The sequence below is a fragment of the Taudactylus pleione genome, unplaced genomic scaffold, assembly GCF_031769625.1.
Source record: "Taudactylus pleione unplaced genomic scaffold, aTauple2 ptg000225l, whole genome shotgun sequence".
In the NCBI taxonomy this organism is placed as follows: Eukaryota; Metazoa; Chordata; class Amphibia; order Anura; family Myobatrachidae; genus Taudactylus; species Taudactylus pleione.
In genome coordinates, this window is record NW_028284627.1 from 10,168,834 (window position 1) to 10,187,325 (window position 18,492).

General features: G+C 44.7%; 1 protein-coding gene across 3 annotated transcripts in view; it reads left to right on the forward strand.

The window, feature by feature from the left end:
- The window catches only part of ANKS1B (ankyrin repeat and sterile alpha motif domain containing 1B), a 157,576-nt gene that overhangs the window by 54,613 nt on the left and 84,471 nt on the right, over positions 1-18,492 (forward strand). For all 3 annotated transcript variants that reach the window (XM_088479001.1, XM_088479003.1, XM_088479002.1), the window contains exon 2: positions 16,691-16,833. In XM_088479001.1, coding sequence (XP_088335127.1) covers positions 16,747-16,833 — 87 coding nt within the window. In that variant the 5' untranslated portion in view covers positions 16,691-16,746. The remainder of the gene's footprint in view (positions 1-16,690; positions 16,834-18,492) is intronic.

Below are 18,492 nucleotides of genomic sequence, written 5' to 3' on the forward strand. Positions count from 1 at the left end.
CATTAGTATAGTTGAGATGGATAGAATAGGACCTTCATTTAGGTCCTATCAGTATAATTCAGATGTAATGTTTGTGTCTGTGGACGGTATGTACTAAAAGCAGAAATGTAGTAAAATCCCCGAAAATGCAGTTTTCAGGGGTTTTACCGCATTTCTCATATGTACTAAGCATCGGCGTTACCTACCTACGGGCTTCTTTTCGGGACGCCTCCTTAGAGGGATTCAATCAGATTACCCCAAGCTCGCGCACTCGCATATACTTCTATGGAGTGAACGCCGGCTGTGAGTCGCAACCCGGCAAATGCTGCGCTATGCTGCATTGCATATGCCCGTGCGTACGCATAGCGGGATGAATGAGCATGGCTAAATCTGTATCAGACTGTTCTGAGACTTAAGGGTGTATATATGCTCTCTGCATTTAATCCCTGTATATATTATCAGTATGATTTCTATTCTGCCATCGAATTTCGGGTTCCCTTGTGGCTATGTTCAATGTTTTTGATGGCGGTTAATCAGTTTATTAACCCCAACAATATCTCAATTGATTAATAATCCCTCTCTTAGCCAATCAAACTGGTGAATCTAGCCACTGGTGAGGTGTAATTTAATTTTAAGTGGAATTAATAATAATAATAATAATAATAAAAAAATGATTAATAACAATTTTTGAAGTCATACCTTTCCATAGCTCCGGGAAAGTAAAATTCTGTATCATAGCATATTGTACTGTATTTAAGATATAATGCAAAGTATTCAGGTTTGGGTGGAGTTAAACTTATAACATATTTGCCTATTGTGTGGTTTGGACAGGTGGACTTGTGTATTCAACTCTCCAGTTCCAAAATCCTGTGTGCTAAATGCATCTAATCACACAAATACCCATGTTGGATATCTTGGATTTTCCCAGTGGGCTGGTCCATTCTGCGGGTGGTCCACTCCAATGATTTGTTGGTGTGGGCTAACAAATTTAAATACCTGGGCATTTGGAACATGAGGAGTGTTTCTGATTATGTTAAAGTTAATATTGACCCGGCGACTGAGTACTTTACAGTAAAAACACATTCTTGGAAGAAACTCCTCCTGATGGAGACTATTTAAAATGGTAGTGCAACCCAAATACCTATCCCCAACGATCTTTCAACATATTAATAGTTATATGTCTTCATTGGTGTGAGGAGACAGTGTGAGATTTAATTTGAGTACCCTCAACTATCCAATATCCACAGGTGTTTTGACCCTGCCTGACTACAGATTCTTTTATTTGGTGCTCCAGTTGACATATCTACTTGAGTGTCAGGGTCCAACCAGTAAGGGCTCTTTCTGGGCAATCGGGTCTGATTCAATGTTGTATACCATTTATTATGTCAGAAATACATTTTCTGACATATTCCATGTTTTAAACATCTTATAGGACCTACTTAACCATGGGGCCCATTTCAGGTTACTCTTGGAAGCTTAATGCCCAGTTCAAGCCTGATACTTGAATGCTTAGTCCGAGGCTCCAAGTGGTTTCAACTCTGTGAGCTTTTGGTTAATGCTACTGTTGAGCGATATCATTTATCAAGTGCTGAGAAGTGTAAGATGTTCCTGATGGCTTCTGGTTGTTTGCCAGTACTTCTCACTTTGGGTGACATCAACCTGACCTCAGGATCATCTAGCACATAGTGCTCTATGTGCATCCAGGCAGCAGAAGCCGTGTTCAAGGACATAAACCGCAGCTTGTTCCTCCATATAGTGACAGATGCAGCCGGTCCCTCCCTGGGACACGGGCCAAACATCACATATGTTTGTGTGCCATCTGTTAACTTGTGCCACACACTGGGATTGAGCAGTTGCACAAATTGGATGTAAAATTAAAATGGGTATAGCAGGTGTGCCAACAAAAAGTGGTGCAGGATTCTCAAAGGTGAGCCAGAGCGAGGAGAGATTGGCAGGCTGGGTACACAGCATTATCTGTCGGCAGCTTCCACACATGGCAGTGCCCATCTCAGAGATGTATGTGTGCAGTTGCTGTTGCCACGGAATCTGGGGGCGAAATTAATCATTTTCATTCTGTTAAGGCTGATTGTGGCCATATTTATTCAGTACCTATTGTGCGTTATGGGTAGGTTTTAAGGTTTTGCCTCCTGATTTTTCCTAATTGCTCACACAGAGACCTGCATGTATATCATGCACATATATACCTAACACCCTGCCCCTCTGCTGTCTCTCTCCACCTTCCAGTACTCAAACTAAAGGTGCGTACACACTAGACAATTTTTGAATGATATGCCCAATTCCGACGTATCGAAAACGACAAATCGTTCAAATTGTTAAGTGCGTACGCACTATGCGCGCTTTCCCGGCGGTGTCTCTCGCATTTTCAGGCCGCCCCTACATGCAGCTCAATCTGACAATCTCCTTAACTATTTATAGTAAATCGTGCAGTGTGTTCACTCTACCGAACGGCCAGGCGATATGTTTAATATTATTTAGCTAACGATGATATGACCGAACGATGCACGATATATCGTTTGGTAGATTGCACAGTGTGTATGCACTACATAATTTGTCCGGGAGTTCAAAGGAAATCTGGACGACCATCGCGTCGTTTGCAAGTCGTCTAGTTTGTATGCACCTTAACACCAAATCTGCTGTACCCCGATGGGTGCAGCACTGAGCCCTACTTACTCTTTGGGTGCGGCATTAACCCAATGGCAGCATAAGCCCTTTTCTTGTTGCTGGTGATGGGATAGTTGTAATAGGGTGCTGGCTAACACTGTGTTCCCAGCTTTATGCTAATTGTGTCACAAATACCACAAACCTCTAATCAGTACATCACGTCCCTCATTTGCTGCATCTGGCCTGATAACTCCAAAAGTTAAGCTGGGTACAGATTACGTCGACATACGTGCAACATATATGCTGTACACACCCAGCGATGCACTTGACTATAATGTAGATATTTCGCCCATTCAAATGAACGGGCAATATATCTATCAGTGTGTACCCAGCTTTAGGAGCCAGGGCCAAATGTTAGGAGACAGCAATATAGGGGTTTTATTCCAACAATGGGATCTATTTTTTATTGCTGTTTTTCACATCAAGGATAGTGCACTACCTGTAATTACCAAAATCTACCTGCCACGGAAACCTTCTGTTTTGGCAATAAGTTTTTTGCAAAGGCGTAAGACTTCTTCAGTGGGGATAGGCAGTGTGTGCATGCACACTAAATATTCTGTGTGTCAGACTTGCACACACGCAGTAAACAAATTGTGTATTTTTGTAAAATAGTGTTTAGATCCTATTATAAATATACTGCAAAGTCTTTTACTCATAATCCTTATTTTCCCAACAATTAAACTCTTACTGTACCAAAATGTACAGGACAATTTGTTGTATTTTCCTATACTGTGTTAAGTTATTTTTATTACCTAAAATGAAATATAAGGTGGATTTTATGACCAGAGCAAACATTAGAATATGTAGGTGATCCTTTTTTTCATTGCAAAATTATGTCAGTCCTACAACTGTCCCTAATTTACAGGGGGAGGGCCAGGCTCAATTGGTTTGAGTCAGGAAATGCCCTATTTTTTTATTATTTGTTTACTGTACCAAGGGCGTATCTATAATGGGTGCAGGGTATGGGGTGTACACGCGCCCCCCCCTGGACCCATAGCACCGCACACCCTGCACCCATTTTATCTAAAACTTACCTCTCCGAGGTCCCCGCGTCGGGTGTCTCAACGCTGCTCAAAATGCCGGAAAATGGCCGCCGTGGCCATTTTTCCAGCATTTTGCGCATACACAGTGAAGATATCGGCGGGAAAATGGCGGCCGTGCCATTTCCCTGGCGATCTGCCCATGCGCAGTACTAGTGCCCAGAGTCTACTGATGCTGCAGTGGCCGGCCAGCCGCGTCAGTCCGCTGGCGGCCCTCGGGGAGAGAGGAGGGGGCCCCGGATGGGGAATGCACATGGGCCCCCTCCTCTCTTAAGACACCCCTGTAGTGTACAGTGCAATTTTTCCTATTCTGAGTTTTACACACAATTGGGGCAGCTTTATCAAAGGTCACTCGATTTCCACACGTTGACAGCAATTTTGCCCTTCAAAAGGCCAGAATTATTATTCAATGATTTTAAGGGTTAAAATTGACTCCAGTTTAGACCAAGCCACTGGAAAATGTGCCCAAAAAATATGGTTAGCAGCAAGATTGCTTGAACTGCATGCAGCTTCATCTATCTGGCCATTCATAAAATAATATTTCTTAATATATTCATGAAATAATTTTTCCCCATAAAGGTAATTAATAGCTGTTTTGCCTTCTTAATGAAGAAATAATAATTGCTAGCATAATTTGTTAGTGCTTTGTGCCTCCTAATCATGTTGTTAATGGCCAAATAGCTCATACTACAAAACTACATGCAGTTAGAGCAAGCTAGCCAGTCACAAACACAGAATCCACGGCTTCTGCACAATTCACAGGTTAGTTTCATTAAGCGTTCTCCGGGATGACAAGCTCGGGTGAGATAGGAGCAAACTCACTGTTCAAACTCTCATCCCCTAAGCTGCGAGATGGTCAGAAACATACATAAATCATTGTGATTTGTGTATGTTTCTTTCTGTAAATGGTTAAAATAGGGTTCATTTGTAAAAAAAATTACATGAAGTCCCCCCCCAAAAGCCTAACCAGCCTCTGGCTTGCCAGCCTGTCCTGGTTCTTAATTTACAGGGAAAAAAATGTGTAGAGTTCCACTGTAAATTACGAACCAGCAACAGGCAGCAGGGACAGAGCTGGTTTTAAATATACAGAGAAAAAAAATTACATGAGGTTCCCCGTATATTTAAAACAACCCTGGACCCTTTCACCGGCCCCCCAGCCGCAGCATCAGCCCTGACCGTTAGTCAGCCCAGGCCAGGGATCCCTGGGGAGTTGGGGACCCCCACAATAAAGAGTCACCCTCTCCAGGGTACCCCTGGCCTAGGCTGATAGTCCGGGGCTATTCCCGCCACTCCTGGGTGGTGGGTGGCGGGTTGATAGTGTTAGGTGTAGTGTAAAAATTAGAATTTCATCATTGTCTTTACAGTGGAACTACAGGTCCTAGCAAGTCTACCCCGCATGCTGGTACTTGGAGAACCACAAGTACCAGTGTGCGGGGCATTAAGGGCCCACTGGTACCTGTAGTTCACCTGTAAATAAATGGTTAATAAAACACACAACACACCGTGAAAATAAAGCTTTATTGCATCCAGAAACACACACATACTCACCTGTTTCCAGATGTTCACGTCCCCTTGTCAACGTAAAGTAACGAATTACCTGTAAAAAAAGATCCAATACTCACCTTTATGTCCCCCAATGTTCTCCGCAGAAATCCAATAAGTGCCCCGGATTCAGTGTATCAACATTCTTCTGCATGCTGTTACACTGCGCTAATGTCTGCTCGTGGGAAAGAGTTGACATCAGTCGGGGCCGCCAGCCAATCAGCAGCAGCTGCTTATTGGTTGGGACCCACGTGGGCTTAGCCAATGAGCGGCTTTTTACAGAATATCAACTGAAAAATAACATATAATTGTGAATTAATTATGCTGTGTAAATACCTCATAGTGCACATTATTCATTGGAAGGGGTGTACTAGAGGTTCTGCACTGTGCCCAACATTGTTACCTTGAATACATATTTTTCACTACTTTTCATCTCCTCAGGGGCTGCGAACTGAGGGCTTAATTCAGAACCGCTCGCTAGATGCGTTCGCATGCAGCCGTCAGCTGGCAAAGTATACAAATCCCGCGATCACACGGCAAGGCATTTGCACGCCAACTATGTCTTGGCGAGTGATCGGTTTGTGTATGCAGATGCCCACCATCCTGTCTTAAGACGCCCACTTGCGCACGTTATCTCCAGGAAGTGAATGCAACCATTGGACCCATACGCAGCACTTGTGGCTGACCATACCCTACCGCAAGCACTGCGAGCACTTCAGTGTAATATTCAACCAAGTGATGTGTACTATGACGCTGCCTCTTAATTATGCACGCCTCTGAAACGGCATTGAGATGCTCAGGCACGCCTGTGTTTGCACCTTCACTCCCCCGTTTAAAAAGGCCAGCCCCTGTCACCACCCACAAACGGTTTCCCCTGTCACTCATTCAGCCGGGCTGTCTATGTGCAGCGAGCGAACGTTTCCCGATCGCTCTGAATAGTTTGCACGCTCGCACTGTGATGCATACACATGCGCAGAATGCAAAAATCATCTGGCTGCGTGCGAACGCTTCCTAGCGAGCGGGTCTGAATCAGGCCCTAAAATCGATGTTAACGCGGTGTTTAACCTGCTTTAACAGAACCCTCGGCTAATTAAATCAGCCCCTCAGTATCCCTGGAAATGTGAAGTGTTGGTAGGTACAGTATGCTGGGTTGGGTCCGAATCTAATGCCGGGTACACACTAGACTATGTGTGCACCTGGCCGACGCACAATGTGATGAACGACTTATCGTGCGGTCATTTGATACCGCGCAATTTGGTGAAAGACCGCGCGATATGTCGTTCACCAGCCGCCTCCACAAGCATGGAGTCGTTCATCAAATTGACAGATTGAGCAGCATGCAGGCTCAATCTGTCGATGCGATGAACAACCCAGCGGAAGCTCACATGATCACTCATAGTGTATACACACTGGCTGATGTGGACAATATGCCGTCCCGATCCGCTGGACCATATCATCTAGTGTGTACCCAGCTTAACCCTCCCGCTTGCAGCCTATCCCAGATGTCATCATTCAGACAATATCAAGGTTTCACCTGGCAACATTCTGAGACTGTTGACCAGTTGCATGTCGACATTTGCACTACATTCAGCTATGCTGTCACGCTCAGGAATACACAAGTTTTCGCATGATGTCTGAATACCTATTGTTTGTTGTTTACATTTTGGCCACAACAGTTCATTCATCTGCTGTCTGTTGATGATATTTTCCAGAGGTTTTTTTTCCACAAAAATGCTGTTATTCAGCCATTGTTAAATCGCTCTTCATTGTATATGTCTGATCTGATAACAATACAGATGCATTCTGTTAGTCTTCTGCCTTCTAGGTAAATGTCATGATTTATGAAGTGGTCGCAGTAAATCTAATATGAATGATACAAGATCATCCGCACTCTGCCAAATTAGATCTCCGTGTTCCGCGGTTTGCATAATTACTGCTTGCTTGTTTAATTATCCAGACTATTGTGGGTTTCAGCAGAAGAAAAAAAAAACAACGTAAAGTATTATAACATGTCTGTTTGGTCATGTTCTATCCATGCATGAACTCTAAACTGTTCTGAAAAAAATGTACATAGTGCAGGTATTGCCGAGCATGTTATATGGTGGATAAATAAAACTATATTTCTGTGCTTTATTAACTCTGCAGCAGGTGTTGTGTTTTCAGAAAATAATTAGCAGCAGAATGTATTTGCCAATAAAGGCTCACTGCAGTGTTCCTGTTTTTTGTCTTTAATTTTTCTATGCATTAGTGTAATGTAAATGTAAATATTAAGCAATAAGATTCTGATTCAAAGTTGCACGTAATGCGGCCGCACTGTCCCATTCATCCACTGGTGAAAGCCATTGTTACCAGAATCAGCATGCAATTGCCCCAGCTCTATCATAGGTGTAGTAGATTTGATTGAAGCCGCACGCTCAACTCTGAATGGGTGGGTATGGGATGCCGGCCCTCAGGATTCCAGCGGTGAAAATCCTGACTCCGGCATCTCGACTGGGTCACAATCCTGACGCCTACAAGTGAATACCTACCCTAACCTCTAACTCTCCCCCTCCCCACAACCAAACCCCAACCCTCCCTCCTCACAGCCTAAACCTAACCCTCCCCCTAGTGCCTAAGTCCAATACTTACCATCAGGATGCAGGTGCCTGGATTCTGAACTCCGGGACGTCAACTACTGTACATCCTCTCTGAATTTCGTTAACACTCCCACAACACGCCCAGGGCAATGCTATGCGCGGACGCCCTGTTGCTGCCCATTTACACGCAAGCAGAGATATGACTCGGGAGTAATGGCAAATGCAGGCCCTGATGCATGTATAGTTAGCTAAATATTGGGAGATCCCTGCGCAGAAGGAATTACTTGTAACTCAGAAACAAGCCCTGGATGTATTATAGAATTTATGCTGTAATGATACAACTAGCCACTATAATGGTCTTATTACTGGAAGTCTTCTTGCAGTATATATAGTAGCTGGCAGTGGCATAACTAAAGGGGGTCGAGCAGGGCATGTGCGCTGGGCGCCTTCCCTCCCCCTGAGCGCTTACCCAATAGCGCCAGGAGGAGGGTGGGAGGCAGGCGGTCTCAGACTGTGCAGTAGTGCGGCAGCGATGTGTGTGTTAACCAGCAGCCAATGAGAGTCAGATAGACTCTCATTGACTGCTGAGCTCCCACTGCTAGAGCCGGCTCCTGCAGTGGGTAATGGGAGAGACGTCATGACGTCTCTCCCATAATGCAGAGCACACCAGCCCGGGTGGACTGACGTGCAGTGCCGGGAGCAGTGGCTTGAGTCGAAGCGCGGATTCAGGTAAGTGTATTTTTATTTTTTATTTTTACTTGTGTTGTGTATTTGCACATCGGGGGGGGGAGGCACCATTACAGGGGGGCACCAATACTGGGGGCACCATTACAGGGGGGGACCACTACTGGGGGGACCACTACTGGGGGCAACATTACAGGGGGGGAGCATTACTGGGGGCACCATTACTGGGGGGACCACTATTGGGGGCACCATTACTGGGGGGACCACTACTGGGGGTGGGGCACTACTGGGGACTACAACTGGGGGGGGGACTACTACTGGGGGCACTATATAAGGGGCTTACTACTAGGGGACTACTACTGGGGGCACTAAATAGGGAGGAAAACTACAGGGGCAACTGTATAAGGGGCACTGGATAGGGGGGGTCACTGCTGGGGGCCTGCATAAGGGGGACCACTACTGGGGGCACTGCATAAGGGGGGAGGACTACTGCTGGGAGCACTATATAAGGGGCTTACTACTAGGGGCACTGCATTGGAGGGACCACTAGGGGCACTACATAGGGAGGAAAACTACAGGGGCACTGTATAAGGGGAACTGGATAGGGGGGATCACTGCTGGGGGCCTGCATAAGGGGGATCACTACTGGGGGCACTGCATAAGGGGGGGACTACTGCCGGGGGCACTATAAAGGAGCACTGCAAAAGGGGGACCACTACTGGGGGCACTTCATAGGGGGCGGGCACTGCATAAGGGAGACCACTACTGGGGTACTGAATAAGGGGAACTAATGAGGGGCTGCATAAGGGGGACCACTCCTGGGGGCATTGAATACTGGGGGTACTGTATAAGGGGAACTAATTGGGGGCTGTATAAGGGGGACCACTACTGGGGGTACTGTATAAGGGGCACTACTATGGGCCTGCATAAGAGGGACCACAACTGGGGACATTGCATACTGGGGGTACTGTATAAGGGACACTACTGGGGAAAGGAATGTTCAGAGTGACGATAAAGGGGTGTGTCATGTTGACACTCCCCATTTTTAAGTGGCCAAGCCCATTTTTGCCAGGCGCGCGCCTTCGGCGCTCGCACATAGAGGATGGATTTTACATTAGCCCTGGGCTCCAAATACCCTAGATACGCCACTGGTAGCTGACCTAGAAAGTCATGTACGTATGTGCCAATTCTGGAAAAACCCATATTTACTGGTACTGCCGACCCAATTTGCTAAGTCAATCCCAACCCTTAATGCACCAAATATTTGCACTTTCTAGTATAAAATATGTTTCCTTATTATGAGATGTCATATCTCTGGCAGAACTGTGGAAATGAGATTAATATAAGTACATTGTACACTTTGCTTACTGTGGAGGCAGTCACTTTCTGGGTTGAACCAACTTCAATCTTTTGATTCACTAAGAACTAGTGACATCCTGGGGCATGTTCTTACTGGTCCTAATCAACAGAATAGTGGTTCAACCCAGAAAGCAGCCACCTCTACTGCATGCACATAACATGTACGCTTGGATGTTATTCTGCAACTTCAAGTCAGAACACATTAAATCGGGTGAAAAAACCTTTGGGCGCTGAGGTGCCACTCACTGCCCAATATAATGTTAGTGGTCTACTCACCCTACTGGTAATGCTGGGCAGGGATGTGGTCAATTGACCGACGGGCGGGATGCCGACTGATGAAATCCCAGCACCGGAATTCCGATCAGCATGGGAAGGCGGGCGACGGAATAATGACAGCCGGCATCCCGGTCGTAAGTACAGTGGGACCGGGTAGCTGTTAGCTACAGGGGGTGGTGGGATTAGGTTTAGGCACCTCGGGATGACTTAGGCTGCGGGAGGGGGGACTATAGGGTTAGGCTCCAGACAGGGGGGGGGGTTAGGGTTAGGCACCACCGGAGGGAGGTTGGGGTTATGCACTAAGGACGGAGGGTTAGGTACTAAGGATGGAGGTATAGGTTTAGGCATTTACCGGGAGGGTTAGGGTGCGGAGTAGGGAGGGCTAGTGTAAGGGTGCAGGAAAGGAGGGTTAGGGGGTAAATAGGACAGGGGAACACTACTTACCGTTCTCCTGTCGGGATTGTAGCCATCGGGATGCCACTGTCAGTGTATTGACAGCCGGCATTCTACACGTCGGTATATTATATACAGCTCTGCTGGGCATACACTGGCAGATAAAATGCCTGTCGGGCCGACAGACATTTTATGTGACAGCCTGTAACCCAGCAGATATCGTGACCATACATTGTAACATATGTCACAGTGTATGGCCACACAATATCTGGCTTCCGCCCCTGGGGAGGAGACATTTCCCAGGTCCTTTCCTGTGAAGGAACAAGGGAAATGTTGCACAGCAGTGGTAGTACATACACTGCCCAATGTGGCCAACTTAAAACTTCAAAATATTGTATGGGACAGATATGCTACTACTATAAGTATTTACATTTATATTTCAACTAAATGGTGTAAGTGCTTAAATAGAAATCACGTAAGTAAAATAATGGAAATAACAAATGCAGCAAGTGCACATTTATTAAAACAGTGAATACACTTACAAGACATATTCATAAATTAAAATGGAATGCTTTATTTTTTTTTACAAAGATTCACTTGAAACTTGGCATTGCATATCTGCAGCAAGTTTGTCGTACTGAGGCCAGGGGCGTATCTATAATGGGCACACCCTGCACCCATATTATCTAATACTTACCTCTCCGAGGTCCCATGTTGGGTGTCTCAGCATTGCTCAAAACGCTGTAAAATGGCTGCCGTGGCCATTTTTCTGGCGTTTTGCGCATGCACAGTGAGGAAATCACTCCTCTCTTAAAACGCCTGACTGAGAGCTTATCGCAACTGATAGTAAATGCTAATTGATTCTAATTGATACTAGCTTATGAAGTGATAGTAAGTAATTGATACTAGCTTATGAAGTGATAGTAAGTAATTGATACTAGCTTATGAAGTGATAGTAATTGCTTATACCTCCCATCGTCTGAGGATTGACCCGCGTGTGAATCAGTGACAATAAAACATACTCGATTGAAATAAAGACACAGAGACTTGTATTTGGCAGCATTTGTTAGCTATTTTATTTAAATAACAGATAATGAATAAGTTACTAAAATTAATTAAATTAATTTAAATATGGTGGCAAAGAAAGAACGGCTAACAACAGCCCAAGCCTAACACTATAAACACTCCAACCACAACACATACACTCAAGCCTTCTACCTTGACTACCCACCCGGTAAGGTGATGATGCTGCCCCCTGGCGGGGTGGTCCAGCAGACTTTTAACAGTCAACGAAGGTGAGCGAAACAAAGTAAACCAATATTCACAGTGCTAATAGGTAATCTGCCGTTCTTTCCCGCCTAAAATAGCCAACGAAGAAATCACCAAACCCAAATCAAAGAGAGCACATAACGTAAAATTTAGGGAGGGAGGGTGGGATGACAGGAACAAAAGAGGCTGACCATGCCCCCAACAAACTCTAATATCCCTGCTAAAAACTACAACTCTAAAAACCTATAGGCCCTAATTATCACATGATTCCCTCACACTGGTCCACCCCCAGCCTAGGAGGTTTAACCCTCTCCGTTCCTATACAGTCATTTCGTTTATCAATTGATAGTAATCGATACTAGTTTATGAAGTGATAGTAATTGATACTACCTTATGAAGTGATAGTAATTGACAGCTTATGAATTGGAAAGCCTGAAAGAACACTGAAATCCTTAAATAAGTTGTACATATCTCTACCTCTTGTTTGTTCCAATTCTACAATAGTTAACAACTCTTTTTTCCAAGACATGTCAGAGATGACCATTCGAATGACAACACTGAAATGTGCATTATCAGTGAAATCTTTTGATTTATCAAATAGCAGGGACAGACAATAACATTTAATGTCCTCCTTTAACATTACCTTCCAAATTTGTACCCATTCTTTTGTTCTCTGCATGACGGTATTTCGTGATCTAGAAATGTTTTTCATGGAATCCAATATTTCAGTTTTTTTTTCATTCAAGAAATAAAACTTCACCTCCCTTAATGAAGCCGTCCCTCCATATTTCTCCTACCTCAAATGACTTTTTATGTTTGAACAAATTTCCGACACTTTGAATGATGCTATGGTAGCTGCTTTGGATTTTGTGCAGTATTTGGTAAAAAAAAAAAAAAAAGGTCTGTTAAATGCCTCATTTTGGGTCTGAAAGGCGCTCCACAGGAACCAGAAGCCAGTCCAGCTCTGAGATTCTGCAGAGAATGGGTGGGCATTAGTAGTAAAGACACAGGAACCAGAAGCCAGTCCAGCTCTGAGATGCTGCAGAGAATGGGTGGGCATTAGTAGTAAAGACACAGGAACCAGAAGCCAGTCCAGCTCTGAGATTCTGCAGAGAATGGGTGGGCATTAGTAGTAAAGACACAGGAACCAGAAGCCAGTCCAGCTCTGAGATGCTGCAGAGAATTGGTGGGCATTAGTAGTAAAGACACAGGAACCAGAAGCCAGTCCAGCTCTGAGATTCTGCAGAAAATGGGTGAGCATTAGTAGTAAAGACACAGGAACCAGAAGCCAGTCCAGCTCTGAGATGCTGCAGAGAATGGGTGGGCATTAGTAGTAAAGACACAGGAACCAGAAGCCAGTCCAGCTCTGAGATGCTGCAGAGAATGGGTGGGCATTAGTAGTAAAGACACAGGAACCAGAAGCCAGTCCAGCTCTGAGATGCTGCAGAGAATGGGTGGGCATTAGTAGTAAAGACACAGGAACCAGAAGCCAGTTCAGCTCTGAGATGCTGCAGAGAATGGGTGGGCATTAGTAGTAGAGACACAGGAACCAGAAGCCAGTCCAGCTCTGAGATGCTGCAGTGAATGGGTGGGCATTACTAGTAAAGACACAGGAACCAGAAGCCAGTCCAGCTCTGAGATTCTGCAGAGAATGGGTGAGCATTAGTAGTAAAGACACAGGAACCAGAAGCCAGTCCAGCTCTGAGATTCTGCAGAGAATGGGTGAGCATTAGTAGTAAAGACACAGGAACCAGAAGCCAGTCCAGCTCTGAGATTCTGCAGAGAATGGGTGGGCATTAGTAGAAAAGACACAGGAACCAGAAGCCAGTCCAGCTCTGAGATGCTGCAGAGAATGGGTGGGCATTAGTAGTAAAGACACAGGAACCAGAAGCCAGTCCAGCTCTGAGATTCTGCAGAGAATGGGTGAGCATTAGTAGAAAAGACACAGGAACCAGAAGCCAGTCCAGCTCTGAGATTCTGCAGGGAATGGGTGGGCATTAGTAGTAAAGACACCGGAAGACAGCTAAGAGTTGTGCAGTTAGTGGTGACACACTTATAACACGGGGCTCCCTCTCACCCCAGGAAGAGGCATGGGACCTGATGCTCTCTAACACTCTAAAGTCCTCCATCAGTGCCGCTATCAAAGAAAACTAAATTTTACTTGGACCCAGACCGTCTCCACACAATGTATCCAGGTGTGTCTCCCCCTGCTGGCGACAATGTGGTCAATCCAGAACTTTCTCTACACATGTTGGTCATGCCCTGTTCTCACTCCCCCTTGGACCCTGATCACAACTCTCATAATACAGGTCACGGGCCACTCATCATCTCTAGACCCAACACGCCTACCTCTGCACCCCTTCCTCCGTCATACCCCCAAACACACTGCCAAACTTTTACTTCACATTGCACGTGCAGCAGGGTATGAACTTGCGCACAATTGGAAACTGACTCAAATCCTCCTCCAAATAAGAGGTGGTGAGTTGCATCTCGTTTGTGTCCTGAATGGAGTAGATTACTGGACTACTGAACAATACTATAGACAAGTTCCATGCAGCCTGGGCCCCGTGGTTCGCACACCATGGAGTGCCCTTGCCTCACTTAACCCTGGCTCACTCCTTTCCCTCTTCTAAGTCCTGCCTTCCTTTCCTCCCACTCCCTCAGTACTCCTACCCTTCTCCCTTCCCCTTTTTTCCTACTCGCTCCCGCCACCTTTATTTTACCATTCACTCCTTATCTGCTCCAGACCAGTTACGCATAACTCTTGTTTGTACCGAAATTCTTCTTTGGTAATATGACTGTTTGATTTCCCCTACCCTTTTTCTCTTTCATTGTAATACTTGATGCCTTTTTTGTCTCATCTATTCTGATAATAAAAAGTGTTTTAAAAAATAGATAAATAAAATAACACAGGGCTCATCTGACTGCCGAGAAGAGTCTGTACCCTCAGATTATGATTCCAAGATGGTGCCCAGACAAAAGATCAGGTGGCAGGAGAGTGCTCCGGTACATCTAGCAGTGGGTTTAGTAAGGAAAATCCACAAGAGATGCTGCAAAGAAGGTTACATATGATTATTAAACAAGTAATACACATATATCAGCAAATAACCTACCTTATTTATAACCAATAAAGGTCTCTGGGTCTGATTCAGAGATGGACGCTAATGCGATCGCTCCTGCGATTTCGTATGGAACGCTGCTGCGAAAATATGCTAATGGTTCCAAAGATCACTCGTGCATAAAGACGCCCACTGCTGCCTTCTCATCTGCGTACGTCGCTTACCTGCGTAATTATCGGTAACATTGGCGCACCGATCAGCCATCTTGCCAGGCGGAAGGTCTGACCAGCTGCAAACACTGCAGCTCTCCTGACATGCTGAGGGCTTTCATGCTGCGTATGAGATCGCAATGGCTAATTTATGCACGCCCATGTAACGGAATTTGGGATACGCCTGCATTTTTATGACCACCTCCCCTACGTTACCTCCCCCAAATGCTGACATCCTGTCACTCACTTTGCGAATAGGTTCTCTATACGTGCGGAATCGCAATACAATCTCAGCACATGCACAGTGTGGCTTATACGCTTGTGCAATGGCAAACAATCTCTTGATCTGTGTAAAAATCGCCATTGCGTCCACCTCCGAATCAGGCCCTCTGCTCGAAGATGGGGCTTGCAAAATGCTGGCATCCAGCTCCAGAGGGAGTCCATGTGAGAGGCAACACAGTCAGGATCAGAGCCTCTGATGGCATGTCAGCAGAGAAAGTGACTACAGGGAGCTGCTGCTGTATTCTCCACGACCAGTGTTGTTGATGTCGCAAACGCAACCGTGGGGTGTTGTGGGATTGGTGATGTCGCAACCGCAGCAAGCTGTGCAACTTCCCCGCGGGTGATGCCTGAACTGCAAGAGTGGTGACGTCAGAACTGCGGGGGACCTTTGAGGAGTGGGTGACTAGAGATGTCAATGCAGTCGACCGGTGGACTGCAGTCAACATGTTGGCCACCCCTGCAGTAGACGATGCACCAATTTTCACAGGCCACACACCTAATCCACCCATGCCACACTTTAATTTCCATAAACCACACCCAAATGTGCAAACCATACTCACTTTCCACCCTGACATTCGTCACTAGTAGCAAGGTAGTGTCTAGATGCCCTTCACCGAGCAGACCCTGATGTCATCAGTTACTGTCCAACATCATTCCCTACCATCCACGTAGACATAGAGGGGGAATATAAACCTGTGACGAGAGAAGTGACCCACCACGCCCGAAGCGTGGTGAGCGAAGCGATCCCGTAAGGGTACAAATGTCTTCTTTCAGTGGCCTTTGTGGGCATGGAACCGCACTTCCGCCCTCACTGCACATCACTTCCAGGTCCTTAGGATTAAGGGGAAATAAGCTCAACCCTAGTAGCAATCACTCTGTATATGTACTGTCTGTTGTAAAATAGCCCCATTACCTATTTACTTCTATTACTCCAATTAAAGATCATCCCAAGTGGAACCTCAGAGCATTGTTTGTGTATTTTAGCCAAATGAACTTGCTATATTTCCGTCACATGGAATTCAGTGTATAGCCAAGTTTGTTTCACCCATGTACTTGTATGTGTTACTTCCATTGCCTGCAGCGTCTGTGATATGCCTCCGTGCAGTGTTTGTGTCACTATAATACTTACACTGCCTGTTATATACAGGAAAACATGGAACATAGGAGTTTATTAAGTGAAAGCATGCATTGCAGATGTCTTCTGTAATTGGCAGCATGTTGTAGTGGAATATATAAAGGAGCCATGTGTGATTACGTAGCTGATTACTTCTGCACTGGAGGATTGTATATCAGCCTTGTACTAGTTTCATACCATTAGTAAATATTTTTCTGCTTTTCAGTCACTGAATCCGCAAAGCTGTATCCGACTGGTGGATCGCTGGATTTTTCCCACATTATGATGCAAGGAGATGGACGGCGGAGAAGAAACGAGAATTATTTTGACGATATACCGAGATCAAAGCTTGAAAGACAAATGGCTCAGGTAATGATATTTCCAAACACCTAATTCTACATGAGAAAGTGTGACTGAAGCCGTGTTATACATGTTATTGAATAACATTAGTATCATTTTTGCCGCTGTGATTTGCAAGAAGCACTTTTTTTTTTATTTGCAGTCACCCAATTCTGTCACTCACGGGCGTTGTTAGGTTCTCGAAATAACTCACTACCAAGCAAAATTCAAAGTGATTAATAGAAAACATCAGTTAGTGGGATAACCTTGTTCTGTGCTTTAAAAAGCAAAAAACTCTTAATAAGCTTACTGTAGATGCTACTTTAAGTCTTACATAAAAGCCTCTTAATGCCAAAAAAGAGTTTATAGGACATCACCACTAATATTATACTATTTAAATTTAAATCCCCAATTGCAAATGAGCTGATTTGCAAATCATTGTCGTTATTAATTTTTCCTGTAGATATATGGTTGAAATACAGCATTTATGTGTAACTAATTATCTGCACAGCTAAGAATCAACTGTGAATCAGAATATAAAGTAGTTTGGTCAGCGCATAGAAATGAGAACTTGTTATTGTTTGTTATAATATATGAATGAAAGACAATAGGGGGGAAGGAGGCTGGGAAATATTCTACTAGTTTCTTTGCAAATTCACTTGATAGAGGCCAGTAGAGTCCTGTTTTAAGAACAGCTTTCACAAATGCCTTATTATAGTCAAAAGACAACAGAAATTAATAAAACATGTTAATAATAATTGGGAGATAAAAATAAAAACCCTTGTGTTTATAGGCTATGTTTTATCTAGGATCCGTTTATGTGCAAAATAAAACTCCATTAGCCATAGCTTAAGGGTTATTTACAAATGTGCATAAAACCCAGACCTAGAATATTTTTCCTCCTCGGGTTAGGATGCACTTGTGCTCCTTTTTGGAACTAGCCCATGAACTTGATCCGTGGTGCATACTTTTCAGAATATAAATGCGCACTTTAAAAAGATTACAAATGTCACTGCAACTTTCACTTTAAGATCACCCTTTATTTAAAGAACATCATGAGAACACAGACAAAGGCCAAATTTCACATTGTATGCGAAAATGAATGACACATGAAGACTGCACAAGTAAACTTACTGTCCCTCAGTTAAACTTTTTAACATTTTCCTTTTACGATACTGCTAATTTCAGACTTGTTTTTGACATTGTGACTTTGTTACATGCACACTTTCATGTGATTGAATATTTATATAGCATGGGTATTTGTATGAATATAAATGGGGATGTAGTCAGCATCCTGGCCCACACAATGCCGGCGGTCACAATCCCGGCACTGGAATCCTGGCAGCAGTCACAATCCCGGCAGCTGCGATCCTGATGGTGAGTATTAGGGTTAGGGTTACGCAGCGGGAGGGGAGGGTTTGGCTGCAGGAAAGGTGGTCTGACGGTAGGGTTGGGGGAAGGGTTAGAATAGAATATTTACCTGCATGCGTTGGGATTTCCATTATCGGGATTACACTGCAGCGGGAATCTGACCGCCGGCATTATGAGCGCCGGGATTTCATAGCCAACACATATAAATGAGCTTAACCACATGGAATGTGCCCAAATGGTAAAACTAACAAACAACCCATAAAAATATACAATAATTTGTTATGGGTACCTCATAAGCCATTAACCCATTAGAAAAAC